Here is a 16,478-nt window from a genome sequence, read left to right as displayed (position 1 = left end):
GGGATGTTAGCAGACATAAGTTGAGCAAAGGCTTTCGATGTGCTTGTGCAGCTGGGTGGGCTGAGGCCTCCATCTTGCCATCCTCGCTTGGAGACCACCTTCTTCACATAATTTTTAATCTAGGGAAGTGGATGTGGCTCGGGTGACTCAGCTCCCACCTACCACAGAGGAGGTCTGTGGTTCAGTTCCTGGTGGCTCCTAAAGAAGACAGAGAGCTGGCACTACAGGCACAGGTGCAGCAAGCTGATGCAAGATGACACAACAAGAGACACAAGAGGAGAAACATAACGAGAGACACAACAAAGAAGGGAATGGAGCTGGCCTAAGCAATTAGGCACTGCCCTCCCACATCGGAGGTACCGGGTTCAGTTCCGGGTGTCTCCTAAAGAAACAAAGACGATGAACAGACACAGCAAGTGAAAACCACGAGGGGGTGGGGAGAGAGAAATCTAATCTATATACATTACTTACCAAGGCATTTGTGCCCTGCTATTACCATGAAAGTCATTACCATGAGAAGCACATGCCCTGGGTAGCCTGCTGGGGGCAGGAGAATGAAGTATACGTAGAGCAGACCTGAGTCCAACCTGCAGCCTAGACCCAAGCCCACTTAAGTCCAGCTTAGATCAGCTGAACACCAGCTGATCTACAGACACGTGAACAAGAAATACGTATCTACTGGTATATGGCACTTTTAATCTGTGGTTGTTCCTTATGCAGAGTTTTGGTGGCAACAGCTAGCTGAGACCCTAGGTGTGGCCATGTGATTAAGTTATGAGTAATGAGATGCAAGAGGAAGTGATAGGTACACCTTTGGGTTCATGACAAAGGAGTGTATCCTCTACCCCTTCATGCTGCAGGAATGTGGGCGAGTTGAGCAGAGCCCAAGCTGCATGTAGAAGATGGCAGACACCGGGCAGAGAGCGCCCGAGGCTTTGACACGATGGAGCTGAACTATCACCCCAGGACTGCTGCTTCTTACTATGGTAGAGAAACACATTTCTATCGTGACCTTTATTAACAGCAGGAATGTCGGCATCTTAGCGCAGTCTGGATTTTCTATAGCCAGCAACCAAGAGTCCTAACTGATCAAGTAGGTTTTTCTCGAGCCCCCAGTGGTGCCCATCGAGCCATGGCCCGTCGTGTCCCCTGACGGGCTTCTCCCTGCCGTGGGCCTTCTCCACTTTGCCACAGTCAGCCTTGGCTTACTATTGCTCCCATCACGAAAGCCCCCTTTTCCTGCTCTGCTGCCAGCTGAGTGGGTCTAACAGGCTCCAGTGAAGGGCTCCTGTAACTGGGCACTTCAAATGTTTGCCCTATAAGGGCAGACATGCCGCTTGTTTTCTATCATCTAATCTTTCCCACGAGTCCCTGCCCTGCTGAGGCCCTGCTGGTAATTTAGGCTTGCTAATTAACCGGAGGTTCTTTTGGTTTAAACAGTGTTTTTTGGGGGTAAGTTGGTTTCTCATAGGTAAATGTTTAGTTTTTCAGATCTCTTCCCCTTCCTTTTTCATCTTGCCCAGACGGTGTCTGGCAGCATGGCGAAGGGGAGGCGCCTGTGACCCTATGGCTGACGGAAAGAGTCACCTCAGATTCCTGTGACCAGGTCCTTGTACTGGCATCTGGCTCTGCCCTCAAGTGCCCGGCCTGGCCTGATTCCTGAGCTCCCAGGAATTGCCTGTGGAGATGCAATGGGCCTCACCTGGCCCTTGGAGCGTGATCCAGGACCCAGGGCTAGAGCCCATGGACCCAGCCTTTCACCTCCAGCCACGGAGCTGCAAGCACTCACCTCTGCAGCCTCCTCCTTCCAGCTGGTTCTGTTTCTGCTGGCTCAGGAGCCCCACAATGCCTTCTTGCGCTTTACTTGGGCACGGGAAAGCCTTTCATCTCCTGAAAACCAACTATAGGCGCGGGGAACCTGGCATTGTATCCTGGTGACCACTGGCCTAGACGTGGCTCTCTATCATTTGCTACATTATTGCTCCACATCGTGTGGGACAGGATGCAGAGTCTAGTGCAGGGCTCTCCTAGAGGCTCGAAGCCTCCTGCCAAGTCCTACCGGGGAAGTGAGGCAGGACTCGTGGGTTCTTCATCGTCTTCACACTTGTCTTGGATATTTCTATACATCTCCCCCATCAAAATCGGCATGAGGTGTTGTTGGTGGGGGATGGCTTAGAGTGAGGACCCAGGGGCCTGCCTGCCCTCCTAGCTTCCTTATTCTGTTTCTCCTGTCCACATGCCTAGAGGACAGGTGTTATATTAACCCCCCCACCCCGGGCAGTGAGCCTCACAGTGTAGACGTTAAAGGTGGACGGCCATTCCCCCTGCAGCCTGGAAGGAGCACTGTCATCTGAGTGATGTGGGGGGCCGGAAGACAACTGTGAACTCGGGACCTCCACGGACAATACTGATGGTCCAGCTCCCCGATTTCACCTGTTTCAGAGTTCATTCTCATTGCTGGGTTGCTGTGTGGAAACATCTCAGTTGCTTGTTCTACTCTGCTGCCTCCATCTGCTGACAGTTCTTCAATCCTTCCCCGTGCAAAGTCCTTCCCCACCCTTTCTCCGCCCGGCGATCCACTCCTGTTCCCCAGGCAATGTGTGGGCACACTCATCTCCAGGCAGCGCACTTCCTGCAGCCCGGGTTACTCAGTCTAGAAGAACGATGTGTTTTTTATATGCCTGTGCACACCCACTTGCTTCACCAGGACTGTCCGAGGGGTCCTTGGTACCCCAAATTTGCTGTCTTTTGAGGTTTCCCCGTTAGGTGAAATGTTAATACTCACCGTGCACACCATATAGGCACACTATCAACTTCCCAAGGACAATCAGTAAAGTGAAATCACCCAACTCCGTATTGAAATGAGAAAGATTGTTTCCTGACACAACAGAGTCTGTATAGGTAATGCTAGGCAGAGTTAGTTCCTGTTTTTCTGCTTTCAGGCTTATCAAGTGCATGAGATGACTGATGACAGCACCAAGTATTCTGTAACAGTTACCACAAAGCTACCAAATCTTTAAAATTTATTATTTTTCTCTCTAGGGTTTGGGCAGGTTAAATACTTGGGCAGGACATTCTGTAAGACATTCTTATGTAATTCTTGACCATGTAAGGGGTCAAGGTGGGGCTTTATTATCCTCAGGTCCAGCTAGACCCTGGGAGGGATGGCCTGCGGAGGTGGAGACTGAGTGGGTCAGCATTTACCTGAGAGAGACCGAGTTGCCCCCAAGGGACTGTTTGGACCGGGAGAATCTGAAAATAGTAGGATAACATCCACCTATCTGCTGGACAGGGTGACCAGAGCTTGGACTTGGCTCTAAGGCAGCAGGGAACTCCGCTTCAGTCAAGTCCACTGCCATTCGGGGAAGCAGCACCAGTTCTGAGGCCAGGTCCCTGTGCATGATGGCAGAGGAACTCTTCTTCAAATAGCCGGCTGCCAGCTGTGTGGAGCACAGGTCATACCTGGGTGCTGCATTTAACAGGGACGAAACGGCACTTTCGCCTCTATTTTCTGGTGTCCTGGAATTCCCGATTTGGGGCCTAGACAGGGAGAGGTTTCTTTAATTTTGTTAGACCCTAAACCCTAACCTATTTGTTCAGGTTGAGTGCTAAAGGTAAACAAGGCTTCAAAATCCACGGAGATTCAAGAAACGCTCTTATTCTTTAATTAGATTTTGCAAGAAGAAATTAGGCAATGTTAGGGGCAGTGATGATGCAAGAGTATATGATGAGGAGGACATCATGCAGGTGGCGATTGAAAACTTTGTCCTGAATAAGTAGATCTGAGCCAAAGCATACAGTTCAACCTGCCCCTATAATGCTTTCTTACCCGCTTTGCATCTGCTAATAAATAGCAGCTATCACTTATGAGCTCTTACAACCAGCTAGGCCCTGTGCTAAGCGCTTCCAAGAATCTCTGGAGGCATGTTTCTTAACTGGTTTGAGTTTGTTTCCTCATCTGTAAAACTGGCATAAATACTTCACAGGGTTATTTTACTGGTTTTATGAGGTTTATATAACCCTTAGTACATCTCCAGGCACATCGTAAGCACTTAAATCTAACTGCTGCTATGATTTTGTTGGGTTTTATCTGTATTTTGTATCATGAAAATAGGCATTATATGCCATGCTATCAGAATCTATTCAGTTCCTGAGTTCAGAGGGTGAGAGAAGGCAAATGATCAGAATATGACTATTTGGTTCCTTGGTTTAGACAGTGAGGGACACCTGCATTTTGGGTGTTTTTATAACTACATCTAACTCTATGTGAATGCAATCATACTGCGTGTATTATTTTCTTACTTTGTTTCTATCAGCATTGAGAGTCATCCTAGCAATTTTATATAGCTGTAATATATTTATACTGTGATATATTTATACAGTGGATGTATAACATCCATTGTATGAATATTTTTATATTCTATCTATGGACATTTGGGTGGATTTCTTTATATAACTATTTAAAACACTCTGCTATAGTCTTCTATATGTTATTTGGGATATAGGTACAAGAGCTTGTTTAGGCTATATACTTAGGTGTGTAATTGCTGGGCTGTAGTGGAAATAGTGTAGGAAATAGTAAACTGTTTCCATAGAGAATGCATCAATTTATATTGCTGTTAGCAGCAGCTAAGCATTTCTATTGCTCCTCATCTCGGCCAACACTCAGCATTCTCTTTTTTTAATTTATTTCTCTCTGTTCCCCCCCGTTGTCTATTCTCTGTGTCCATTTGCTGTGTGTTCTTCTGTGTCTGCTTGCATTCTCGACATGCAGTACCAGGAAACCATGTTGCTTTTTTTGCCGCATCATCTTGCTGTGTCAGCGCTCCATGTGTGCAGTGCCACTCCTGGGCGGGCTGTGCTTTTTTTTTGCGCAGGGAGGCTCTCATTGTGGGGTGCACTCCTTGTGCATGGGGCACCCCTACATGGGGGACACCCATGTGGCATAGCACTCCTTGCGGATAGCAGCACTGAACATGGATCAGCTCACCACATGGGTCAGGAAGCCCTGGGTATCAAACTCTGGACCCTCCATATGGTAGGCGGACACTATCAGTTGAGCCACAACTGCTTCCCCAATATTCTAATTTTTGCTATCTGGTGGGGGTGAAATGGGATCTTTTTACTTTTATTTGCATTTTCAAGGTTATTAATGCAGCTGAGATAGAAGTCTCTTTTTTTTTTTTTAAAAAGATTTACATATTTTTATTGATTTCTCTTCCTCCCCCCAATTGTTTGCCCTTGTGTCTGTTTATCTTCTTTTTTAGGAGGCACCGGAAACCAAACCTGGGGCCTCCTATGTGGTAGGCGGGAGCCTGGCTGCTTGAGTCACTTCTGCTTCCTGATAAAAGTTTCCAAGCCCCCAAATATTTTTGTGGAATCACTCTTAGTGAATTGATTTAAATAAATTATTTAAAATATATTGTTAGTACACAGTATCATACAGTATTTGAATATTTTCTCCTTATAATACAGTTTGAATATACATACAGCAAAAGGCTATTTCCACCATGTGCTTACCAGACCTTATTCTATACACTTACATACATGTAGAAATCTAGTTTACAACTTGCTTGACACATTAATTATGGGTCATTTCATTTCAGTATGTATACATCTACTTTACTTTTTTTTTTTCCTATCTGGTTGCGTCATTGTCTTTTTGGCGTGCCATTTTGCCGCGCCTCACCATGTGCCTCTCCTCACCATGCAGGGCGGGGACTCCTTTTTTCTTTTCTTTTTTACCAGGAGGTCCTGGGGATTGAACCCAGGTTGTACATGTAGTAAACGGGAGCTCAGCTGCTTGAGCCACAACCACTCCCCTTTACTCTAACTGCTGTGTGATATTTCATAGAATGAATGAACTATAAATGAACCAGTACTCATAAAAATTTTTGTTTTTGACAATTACACCGAAGGGTGTATCTATATCCCTCCTTCTCCTCCTCCTTGGTAATCCAGTACCCCAGCCTGGAGGCAACCAGAGTTACCAGTCATGGCAGAGACTGGCTAAATGCTCACCAGTCTCGTCTGTTTCTTCTTCCTGAGCACACAGGGAGACATTTCCCAGCTTCCGTAATTTGGGTTGGAGTCAGATGTGCGGATTTCTGGCTAACATCATATGGGAAAAGGTAACAATAGCCCTTCTGGCCTTGGCTGGCTTTCTAAGGTGTTTTCTGTGACTGACTGGCTGGCTATAGAGAGCCAGTGGAGGCCTCCATGGAGGTCCTAGAGGACAGTGGTCACATGATGGAAGGAGCTGCCATCTCCAGTGCTCTGCTTGGAGGAGGACGACTGACTTCTGCACTGGGCTTGATGTGCATGAGAAGTCAATTTTTGGATTAAGCCACCCAGATTTTTGGGTTGCTACTGCAGCTAGCATTAACTATACTAACACACAAATTTCTTATGTGTTCTTAAAGAAATGTTCCACATAATATATACAATTACCAGTCCTCTATTGATAAGACACATAGGTTGCTTCCTATTACAAATAATGCACAATAAAGAGCCTAATAAGTAGGTTTTTTTTTTTTTTAAGATTTATTTGTTTCACCTCAGCTTCCTGGACTGCTACATCACTTTTTAAAAAAAAAATTAATTTTTTAACTTTTGTCGTTTTTTTTTAAAGACACATAGATCGCAAAAAATGTTACATTAGAAAATATAAGGGGTTCCCTTATTCCCCCCACCCCACTGTGTCTCTTATTGTCTCTCCTCTGTGTCTCCTTTTGTTGCATCAACTTGCTGCACCAGCTCTCTGCTCAGGTGAGCTTGTGTTCACCTGGAGGCCCTGGGAATCGAACCCTGGACCTTCCATATGGCAGACAGGTGCCCCATTGCGTGAGCCACATCCGCTTTCCATGAAGTAGGTTTTTAGTCACTTATCATTTAGGAGAGTGTTTGAAATGTAGCAGGCCCCTAGGAACCTGGTATTTCCCCTGGTGGAAGCTTAAGAAACTCCACTGTGTCCAGAGTCCACTTAAGGCTGAGGCTCGACTCTCGGCATGGACTGATTTTCTCCCCCCTGTAACAGCCTTTGCATCCATCTATTTATTGCAGACACCACCGGCCGTGCCACTCTGAACATGTATTTCCTGGGTTGGCCAAGATGCAGGCTTCTCACCAGGTGTCAGACGCCTGGCCCGTGCATGTCTCCCCTACATTCATTCTCTCATCTATTTAGTCAACACCATACCTGCATACGGGTCTGGGCAGGGCACTGTTCAGGCACAGTGAGGAAACAGCACCTGTGTGAGGAAGGTTGTCATCTCCTTTCCTAACAAGGGATGATATCACACTACATGTAACAGGAGATGAGGGAGAGATAAGGAACAGATTGTGCCATCTATAGCTGGTCCTGGTACTGACAAGAAACTACTGAGAAAATTGGCTCATGACAGGAACACAAAATTGTGCTTTTCTTTATGTTTTGGTTCCTCACCTAGGGTGTACATTCATTTCTAGACTTCACAAACTGTTTCTTCCATTAAAGGAGCCTATAGGAGCAATAAAAATAAACCTTTAAATAGTTTATTACCCACTTCAAGGCATCAGTAGCCTTGAAATCAGTCTTTTTCCTTCTACCCTGCAGGTGCTAAAAAAGGGAAGCATAAAGTGGGTTACAGTTGCTTAAGGGCAACGATGAAGGTGAAGCATGAGCATACTTTGGGTTCTCAGTCCAAACAGTGATTTATCTTAACTTTTGAGTTTAATCCCTGTGAAGATGCTGTCTATGCGCGGCGCATCTCCCTTGGGACTACCTTGGAGTATACTTTCAGAGATATCAAGTACACGAGGAGGGCTTCCCAAATCTCTGCCAGAGTTCATTCTCTGACCTTAGGAGCAAATGTCACCCAAGCAGGAGCTTAACATCCTAATGAGGAACAATAGTTGATGGATAAAGAGCCCCGCCTCCTTGCCCCTTAGTGGGACAATTCTGTGGTGTGTTCTGTTTCTCAGATGGTTGCCCACCCACCCCCAGTGGAACTGAGCTCAGTTGCTCACATAGAGTTGGAGAAAAATAGTGCTTACTGGGACAAGGAGACTGATATGACCACAGGCAGGCAGAGAATGTATGAGAAGCTCTCCCAACGGAGGGGGTTTGAAGAACAGACGTCAGACCCCCCACCAGCATGGTGGGGGTCTGAAGAGAGACTTCAGCCCACTCCTGGAAGGGGGGGGGACTTGAATTTATACAGAACTTTCCTAGGCGGGGAAATGATAGTTGGTGGGAGGGGGTTGAGGGTCTGAGTGAGGTACAGGGACCAACAGAAGCCCTAGAGGTGAAAATTTTCCCTGATAGTGACTAGAGGATAGTTGGTTAGGGAGTTATGGTTTCTTGGAATGGGGCAGGAGCAGATGTTTCTTTGATCTGTAGGGATTTTATCTCCCTCTGATATACAGGTAGGGAAGGTCTCCATTTCCCTTTACTCCCGTCTCTATGTGGTTTCTTTGTTTAACCTGTGGGGAAGTGCTGTGCCCTTAGACAAGTAGGCTTATGGGGGGTGGGGTTAGCCTTTCCCCAGTGCATATCAGGGGAAATTGAGCTACAGCTTGTTAATTATCACAAGCTTCTAATACATAGTAATCCCTTATTAATGCCCTTTAACAACCTTTTACTTTTCCTGACTCATTTCTCCACTCCATCAGAGTATCTCCTGGGGTCACCTCTTAATTAAATGATTTGCACCCAAATCCTGGTCTCAAGAGTCTGCTTTGGGGGACTGGGGGAACCAAACTAACACAATGACTTCTTTGAAAATATAAGGGAAAGCAGGTCCCTCTCCCCAGAAAAATATGCCATATATTCAAGAAATCTAGAGGATATCTTGGTAGGGTTTGGTGAAATTGTGCTATTAAGGCCAGAGTTTCAGAATCACTTTACCCTCCCTTTCCTTCCACCCCCACAAGATTGCTGAGAGAATCATACACAAGCACCAACTCCCTAATGGGAATGAAAGTATTACTTTATTAATAGCTTCAAAAGTGCCCCAATCCCCTTATACTCTGTACCTGTTTAAAATACTCTTTTCAAGACTCACTCCCTCATTCTCCTCTAAACTCCCTAGCTAACTTTTTATCACAGTATCCTGGCTTTTTCCTTTTTGCCAAGAATTTCTTTGGATTTATATTTACCTATCTAGTTATTTGCTTAATTCTTTACTAGACTATCGTTGCCATGAAATCAGGAATTAAGTCTGCTTTGTTCACTGATGTATATCCAGTGTTTAGGATAGTGCTATCACCTGGAAGATACTCCACAAGCTAAGAAAGAGGTTGAGAGTTGGGCTTCTGGCCTCAAAGCATTCACCTATTCCTCATTCATTTACATCTGGGGATCTTAACTTTTGTCAGCTCACTTGGATAAAGTCCAGGATGTAGGGGACAAAAAATGACCAGACTGGCAGAGCAGGTTCTGGCTCAGCTAATCAATCAAACTTTATGCATGGAGGAGATAGAAGAGACCAAGAATGGGTGAAAAGAATCCATTAACGTACACTGACCCTGCTCACCAAGAATGTGGGCCAATTAACATTTTGAATTTTCACCATTAGTTTAGTAGCTCCTCTTCACTGGGGAAAGAGAAGCCAGGAGGAAGTTGGCCAAATTTTCTCTCTGAAGTATAAACTATGCCACATATAATTTCAAGGGAGTTAAAAAATATCTATATATCTAAAGTCTGTCCATGGTCCACACAGAAGGCCAAAAGCCCCAGGTTAGGAATTTGTTTCACGGGTCTTTCTATTGGTACAAACCTTGAGATTTCTAATCCTTATCACGAGATTTAGCACCTCTCTATCTGATCCTCACTCCTTCCCGCAAAAAGAAAAAAGCAGCACATGCACTAAAGAAGGTGACAGTAGCAAAGGCTGAAATCGGTTTCTACCGGAAGGCCTGTACTATCACTTCAAATTTGGGAAGTCTGTCACCTTTGCTCTCATTGGAATATGCTATCCTTTCAATTCCCAGCTGGTGAAACTCTGCTAACTTTGCAAGGTCTTGCCAAATGCCACCTCCTCCACGAAACGTTCTCCAATTCCACCAGCCAGGTGGAAACCTGCCAACATTCCCATATTCCGACAGCTCCTTGTTGACTGCTTTGGTTTTGTGGGTGGCAGGCCTCCTACCACAGAGCTCAAAACAGCTTTGGTGAAGGTCTCTTCCGTAACGACTACTGGCGTGACAGATGTTCCACTGGGAAGGTCTTTGCACCTAGCCTTGTTCATGTTGGTGCTCTTTTCTCCATTTATCAAGCGCATTCACAGTCTTCAGCTCATACAGGTTTCTCCAATGGCCCTGGGTAGTCAACTTGAGAAAACTGGAGCTTACTGAGGTAACACAAAACAAGTCAAGACCCTTGAAACCACCACAAACCGCATGGGCCTAATCTCAATAACCCAAGCCGCGCTGAGGCAACACAAAAACAAAAAATCGGCCCCCAAGGCAAGTGTTCATCAGAGGTCCATACCCAGAGTAGAGAATAGACACAAGTACCTGCCCGACCATTACGCTGCAGAAAGCGCCGCGACCGCGTAGGCAGAACTTCCGCCTTAAAAAACTGTCACGGGTAAGCTTCCGGTTCCGCTCAGTCCGGTAGCCCAAGGCCTTTCTCCTAGTTGGCAGAGGTCCACAACCAAAGACTACTCCACCCATCTTCTCTCTCCCGCTCCTCCACGCCCTGCGGAGTCGTTTGCACGTGCCGCGGGGTGTGACGGTTACGCCGTGACGTCACGCCGGAGGCGTAAGGCGAACTGCTTACTGGAGATCCTGAAGGACTGGAGCCCTAGCCTCAAGACGCACGCTGAGAGTCTGGAAGTGGGACAAATTTATGACTGACGTCCACGGCTTCCCACTGTCTTGCCGAGTCCCTCTCAAACGAACCAATGAATGCGTCGACGGAGACGGCAACGTGCCCCCTCCCCTGCAAGCGGTTCCTCCCTTTCCGCTCGGCCGCTCTTTGGCCGCCATGCTTGGTGTGGCCACCGCCTCTATTCTCCTTTAAGCTCTTCTCCGGCTTTCTGATATCCTGGCGTAACTCATTCTTGACCGTTTATTCCTTCCCACTGTCAACTCCCACCTGTCTAGGTTTCTGGCTTGCCCGCTTCGTAGTCCAGACACACTTGCGATGGCGGCCCGAGGCGGGGCCGAGGCGGGGCGTGCCCGGCGGCGTGACGTCAGCGCGCTGCGTGCCGGCAGGTGGAGGGAGAAGGGAAAGTTTGGCCCGTGCGTGGGGCTCGGGCGGAGGGCGGGACGGAGGGGCCGGGCCCAGGCGCGTCTCTTGTAGCCGCAGCTGCCGAGGCCGAGGCCCGGAGCAGGGCCGGGCGAAGTAGTGCCGGACGCGGGGCAGCGGGAGGCGAGGTCCGCCGGAGCCCGAGCGGCCGTCGCTGCTCTGCGCGCTGCCTCAGAGCCCCGGCGCCGGCCGACCCGAGGCTGTTCTCGAGGCGGTTGGTGGGGGCGCGGCCGCGGCGGTTGGGGGTGGGGAGAGGCGCGGCGAGGAGACAAGAGAGGTCAGCGAGTGCGAGCGCGGAGCGAGCGCCGCCGCCGCCGTCATGTCCGAGGACGCGAGCGCCCTGCCCTGGTCCATCAACAGGGACGACTACGAGCTGCAGGAGGTGATCGGTGAGAGCGGGCGCCGCTGCGGGGGGAGGCGCCGCGCCCGGCGGCCGGTGACACGCGGGAGCGCGGGGGGCGCGAGGGGCGCGGGCTCGGGGCCTTTTCGTGAGGCGGCAGGTTTGTGGAGCGCGGGGAGGGAGCCTCTGAGGGGCGCTCGTGCGAGGCGGGGCGGGATGGGGTTTGATGGCTTCGAGAGATTCGCGGTGACAGACGTGCCACTTCTCTAGAACTGAAGGTGGGAAAGGCCTTTCGGGCTCTGCGTGAGCGGTGGGAAACTGGAACCGTAGGCCCAGCTACCTCTTCCTGGGATTGGGGGTTCTCTAGCTCGTTCCTGCATCCCTGCGAGAGCCCTGGAGTGCTCACGAAGTGCCCACGTTGCGGGGTGGAGCTGGGGCTCCTCTTAAGATGGAGCTGCAGGTGCCGCACTGGGCGACCTCGTCACGAACTTCTGACGCCCCGGAACTGACTGTTAGTCAGGGAGGGAGACATTAGATAAGTGGACCGTAGAAGGGAGTGGGATGTTCTGGTGGAGAATAACCTGGAGACCCAGTCAAGGTGATTTCGAGGAAGATTCTTTTTCTGAGGTGATGACGTTTAAGTTGAGCCCCGACAGAGGAGGAGGAATAAGCGTTGAAGAGCCCGTGGAAGACGGGAAGGCCTTTCCCCACTGAGGCATGAAGAGGCAAAGGGCTTGATGTTGTTTTGGGGCTAGAAAGAAGACCGGCAAGGATAGCAAGGGAGGAGCCAGATCTTAGGGACCTTCTTAGCCATGGTAAGGACTTTGGAATTTTAAGTGTCAATAGAGGGTTTCAAGCAGGGGCTTGACGTGATCTGATCGATCTGGCTGTTGGGGTGTGGAGTGAATTTGAAGGGGGTCCAGGAATACCACTTGCCAGAGACCAAAACATGCATAGACATGGATTGTAGTTCTCCTCGGAGAGGCCCAGTAATTGGGGGAGTGGGCAGTATTTGTTGGACAATAACCCAGAGACTTTAGAGATCAAAAGAAGGTGGATTTAGCTAAACACGTCCAGCTGACGTGAGCGGACCCCTGCAAGGTGAAGGAAAGAGAATTGTCTGCTTTGCTAGATCAGCAGCATCCTGTCCTAAAATTAATTTATAATAAAGACTGACAAAAACTCCCTAGCAGTCTTGGGGGTGTATTTCTTGCAGTGTGTCTGTGCTTTAGAGAAACTGTCATTCCCCTCCCGCCCCCCACCTTTCTTGCTTGTTGTTTTGAAACAAACCTGGGCTAAGTTTTTTTTCTGAAAAGATGTCTTCTTTTTCCTGCTCTTTTCCTACAGCCACTTCCGGGCCTGTGTCCTTGCTTCCAGGGCCTTTGACCTGTACTGGTTGGTTCTAAAGAGACAACTAGGTTTCTTTCTTGGTTAATTGCTTCCGGGTTCTTCAGTCAGAGACACACTGAGGAAGGGGTTTAGTGAGAGATTCCAAAATGGTGTCAGAAGAGTAAAGAAAGGAACTCCTTATCATTTTAGAAGAGGAATTTTCTTTTCCTTTCTGGTAGGATGTACATCTTTCTAGGATGAAGAGGGTGGTTGCAATTATTCTTACAGCCTTTGATGGTGAGGTGGCACGGAGTTTCAGAGTTGTGAGGCCCCTACAGGCTTAGTGATTTATTAACGTGGTATCCTCAGAGTGGGTCTCTGAGTGAGCACGAGGGGTCTCTCAGTCCTCTGGGATGTGGCAGTCTTTATCAGATTCCCCGAGTTTTCCGTGAGTCATAAAAGGTTTAACCACTGAACCTCCCGAGTTTGTTTTTTTGTTTGTTTGCTTTGTCTTTTTGTTTTTAGGAGGCACGGGAACCGAACCTGAGACCTCCAGTGTGGGAAGCAGGCACTTAACTGCTTGAGGCACACCTGCTCCCTTTATTTATTTTATTTTATTTTATTTTTCCTTTATTTATTTTAAAAAGATTTATTTACTTAAAAAATTTCTCTCCCCTTCCCCCCCAGTTGTCCACTCTCTTTGTCCATTCGCTGTGTTCTGTGTCTGCTTGTATTCTTGTCGAGGGCACCCGGAATCTGTGTCTCTTTTTGTTGCGTCATCTTGCTCTGTCAGTTCTCCATGTGTGCGCCGCCATTCCTGGGCAGGCTGCACTTTCTTTCGTGCTGGGTGGCTCTCCTTACGGGGCGCACTCCTTGCACGTGGGGCTCCCCTACGCGGGGACACCCCTGCGTGGCACCGCACTCCCTGCGCGCATGAGCACTGCGCATGGGCAGCTCCACACGGGTCAGGAGGCTGGTGTTTGAACCACGGACCTCCGCTTGGACCTCCCATGTGATAGGCGGATGCCCTATCTGTTGGGCCAAATCCGCTTCCCCCCCCTTATTTTTTAATTAGCACAGCTTCATTGAGGTATTATTTAACACCATAAAATTTCACCCATTTTAAGTGTAAACTTAGTGTGTTGTACACAGTAATCACCATAATCCAGTTTTAGAATATTTCCATCACTCCAGTGAGATCCCTTGTGCCTTTTTACATTTAATCCCTGTTCCCATCCCTAGGCAACCACGAATTTACTTTGTCTCTATAGATTTGTTTTTTCTAGACATTTCATATAAATGAAATCATATAATATGTGGTTGTTCGTGTTTAACTTCTCTAACTTAGCATAGTATTTTTTCATGTTTTAGAAACTTTATTGAGGTATAATTTACATATCATAAATGTACTTGTTTTTAGTATACAATTCAGTAATTCTTAGTAAATTTACAGAGTTGTTCAGTTACCACCACAATCCAATTTTAGAATATTTCCATCATTCCAAAAAGATGCCTTATGTCCCCTTGTAGTCACTCCCTGTTCCTATTCCCATTCCCAGACAACCATTATGCAAATTATACTAATCTACTTTCTGTTTCTATAGATTTGCCTTTTCTGGATATTTCATATAAATGGCATCATATGTAGTGCTTTGTGTCTGGCTACTTTCACTTAAGGTTCATCCACGTTATAGTTTGTATCCATGTGTTTTTTAAAATTTTTTATTGCCTACCTCAGTTGATGGACATTGGATTGTTTCTGTTTTTTAGCTGTTGGGAATATGCTGCTGTGAGCATTCACTTACAAGGCTTTGTGTAAACATAAAAATGCTTCATTTTTCTTTGGTATATAACTACAGGTGGAATTGCTGGGTCATGTGGTAAACTGCCAAAATGTTTTTCAAAGTGAACCATTTTACATTCCTACTAGAGATATATGAGGGTTTCTATTTTTTTACATTTGGCCATTGTTTTTTTTGTCTATCTTTCTAATTATAGCCGTCTTAGTGGGTGGGAAGTGGTATATCTAAGTTTTTTAAAAATAATTTCTTAACTTTTTTTTTAATTAGAGAAGTTGTGGGTTTATAATGCATAAAATACAGGATTCCTATATACCATCCTGTTACTGACAAGGTACAGTGGTATGGTACAGCTGTTACAATTCATGAAAGCACGGTTTTATAATTGTATTATCTGTAGTCCATGGTTTAATTTAAGGTTATACTGTGTTATGCAGTTCCATGGATTTTTTTTTCTTTATTTCAGAGTTGTGGGTTTACAGAAAATCATTTACAAAATACAGGATCTTACATTCCATCACCACACCTGCACTGGTGTGGAACGTTTGTTATAATTGATGATGGCACATTTCTGCAATTATACTATTAACCTTGGGTTCACTGTGTAGTATAGTCCTATGGATTTTTTTCTTTTTAATTTTTATTCTTTTTGCAATCTAACATTTCCTCTTTTAATCACATTCGGATATATATTAAAGTTGTTACTTAGGTTGACAATTTTATGCTACCATAACCACCACCCATTAACAAAACATTTCCACCATTCCAAATAGGAACCCTATACATTTTAAGCCTTAACTTCCCATTCCCTATCCCCACCCCATTCCTTGGTTACCTAGATTCTAGATTCTGACTCTGTCAGTTTGCTTATTCTAATTATTTCAAATCAGTAAGATCATAAAGTATTTGCCCTTTTGTGTCTGGCTTATTTTGCTGACCATAATGTCTTCAGGGTTCATTCATGTTGACTCATGTATCAGAACTTCATTCCTTTTTATGGCTGAGTAATATTCCATTGTGTGTATATACTATATTTTGTTTATCCATTCATTGGTTTTTGGACACTTGGGTTGCATCCATCTTTTGGAAATTGTGAGTAATGCCACTGTGAAAAATTGTGTGCAAGTAACTCTTCGAGTTGCTGCTTTCAATTCTTTTGGGTATATACCTAGAATAGGGATTGCCTGGTCATATGATAAACATTTCTGAGAAACTGCCAAACTGTCTTCCACAGCTGCTGCACCATTTTACATTCCCACAAGCAATTAGGTAAGAAAAAGATGTGTTTCTCCATATCCTCTCAAACACTATATTTTCTGTACCCATTCTAGCAGGTATGAAATTGTATCTCAGTGTAGTTTTGACGTTCATTTCCCTAATAACTGGTGATACTTAGCATCTTTTCATGTGCTTTTTTGGCTTTCTGTATATCTTTTTGGAGAAATATCTATTCAAATATTTTGCCCATTTTTAAATTGGGTTGTTTGTCTTTTTGTTGTTGAGTTGAAGGATTTCTTTATATATTCTGAATATTAAACCCTTATTGGATATGTGGTTTCCAAATATTTTCTCCCATTATATAGGTTGTTCTTTTACTTTCATGAAGTCCTTTGAGACACAAAAGTTTTGATGAGGTCTCATTTATGTATTTTTTGATTAGCTGCTTGTGCTTTAGGTGTAAAGTCTAAGAAACCATTGTCTAACATAAGGTCCTGAAGATGCTTTACTAAGTTTTCTTCTAGGAGTTTTATAGCCTTGGCTCTTATATGTAGGTCTA

The 16,478-nt window shown here is 46.0% G+C and overlaps 1 protein-coding gene across 4 annotated transcripts in view; it reads left to right on the top strand.

Moving 5' to 3' along the window:
- Positions 1–11,184: 11,184 nt before the first annotated feature.
- Positions 11,185–16,478, top strand: part of OXSR1 (oxidative stress responsive kinase 1) — a 146,661-nt gene continuing 141,367 nt past the window's right edge. For 2 of the 4 annotated variants that reach the window (XM_058290744.2, XM_071212876.1), the window contains exon 1: positions 11,185–11,622. In XM_058290744.2, coding sequence (XP_058146727.1) covers positions 11,553–11,622 — 70 coding nt within the window. In that variant the 5' untranslated portion in view covers positions 11,185–11,552. The remainder of the gene's footprint in view (positions 11,623–16,478) is intronic. The other 2 variants (XM_058290745.2, XM_058290743.2) reach the window with 1 other exon arrangement.

This window comes from Dasypus novemcinctus, chromosome 31, assembly GCF_030445035.2.
Source record: "Dasypus novemcinctus isolate mDasNov1 chromosome 31, mDasNov1.1.hap2, whole genome shotgun sequence".
Taxonomy (NCBI): domain Eukaryota; kingdom Metazoa; phylum Chordata; class Mammalia; order Cingulata; family Dasypodidae; genus Dasypus; species Dasypus novemcinctus.
Note: the sequence above shows the minus strand (reverse complement) of the source record. Positions and strands in the feature narration are given on the sequence as shown.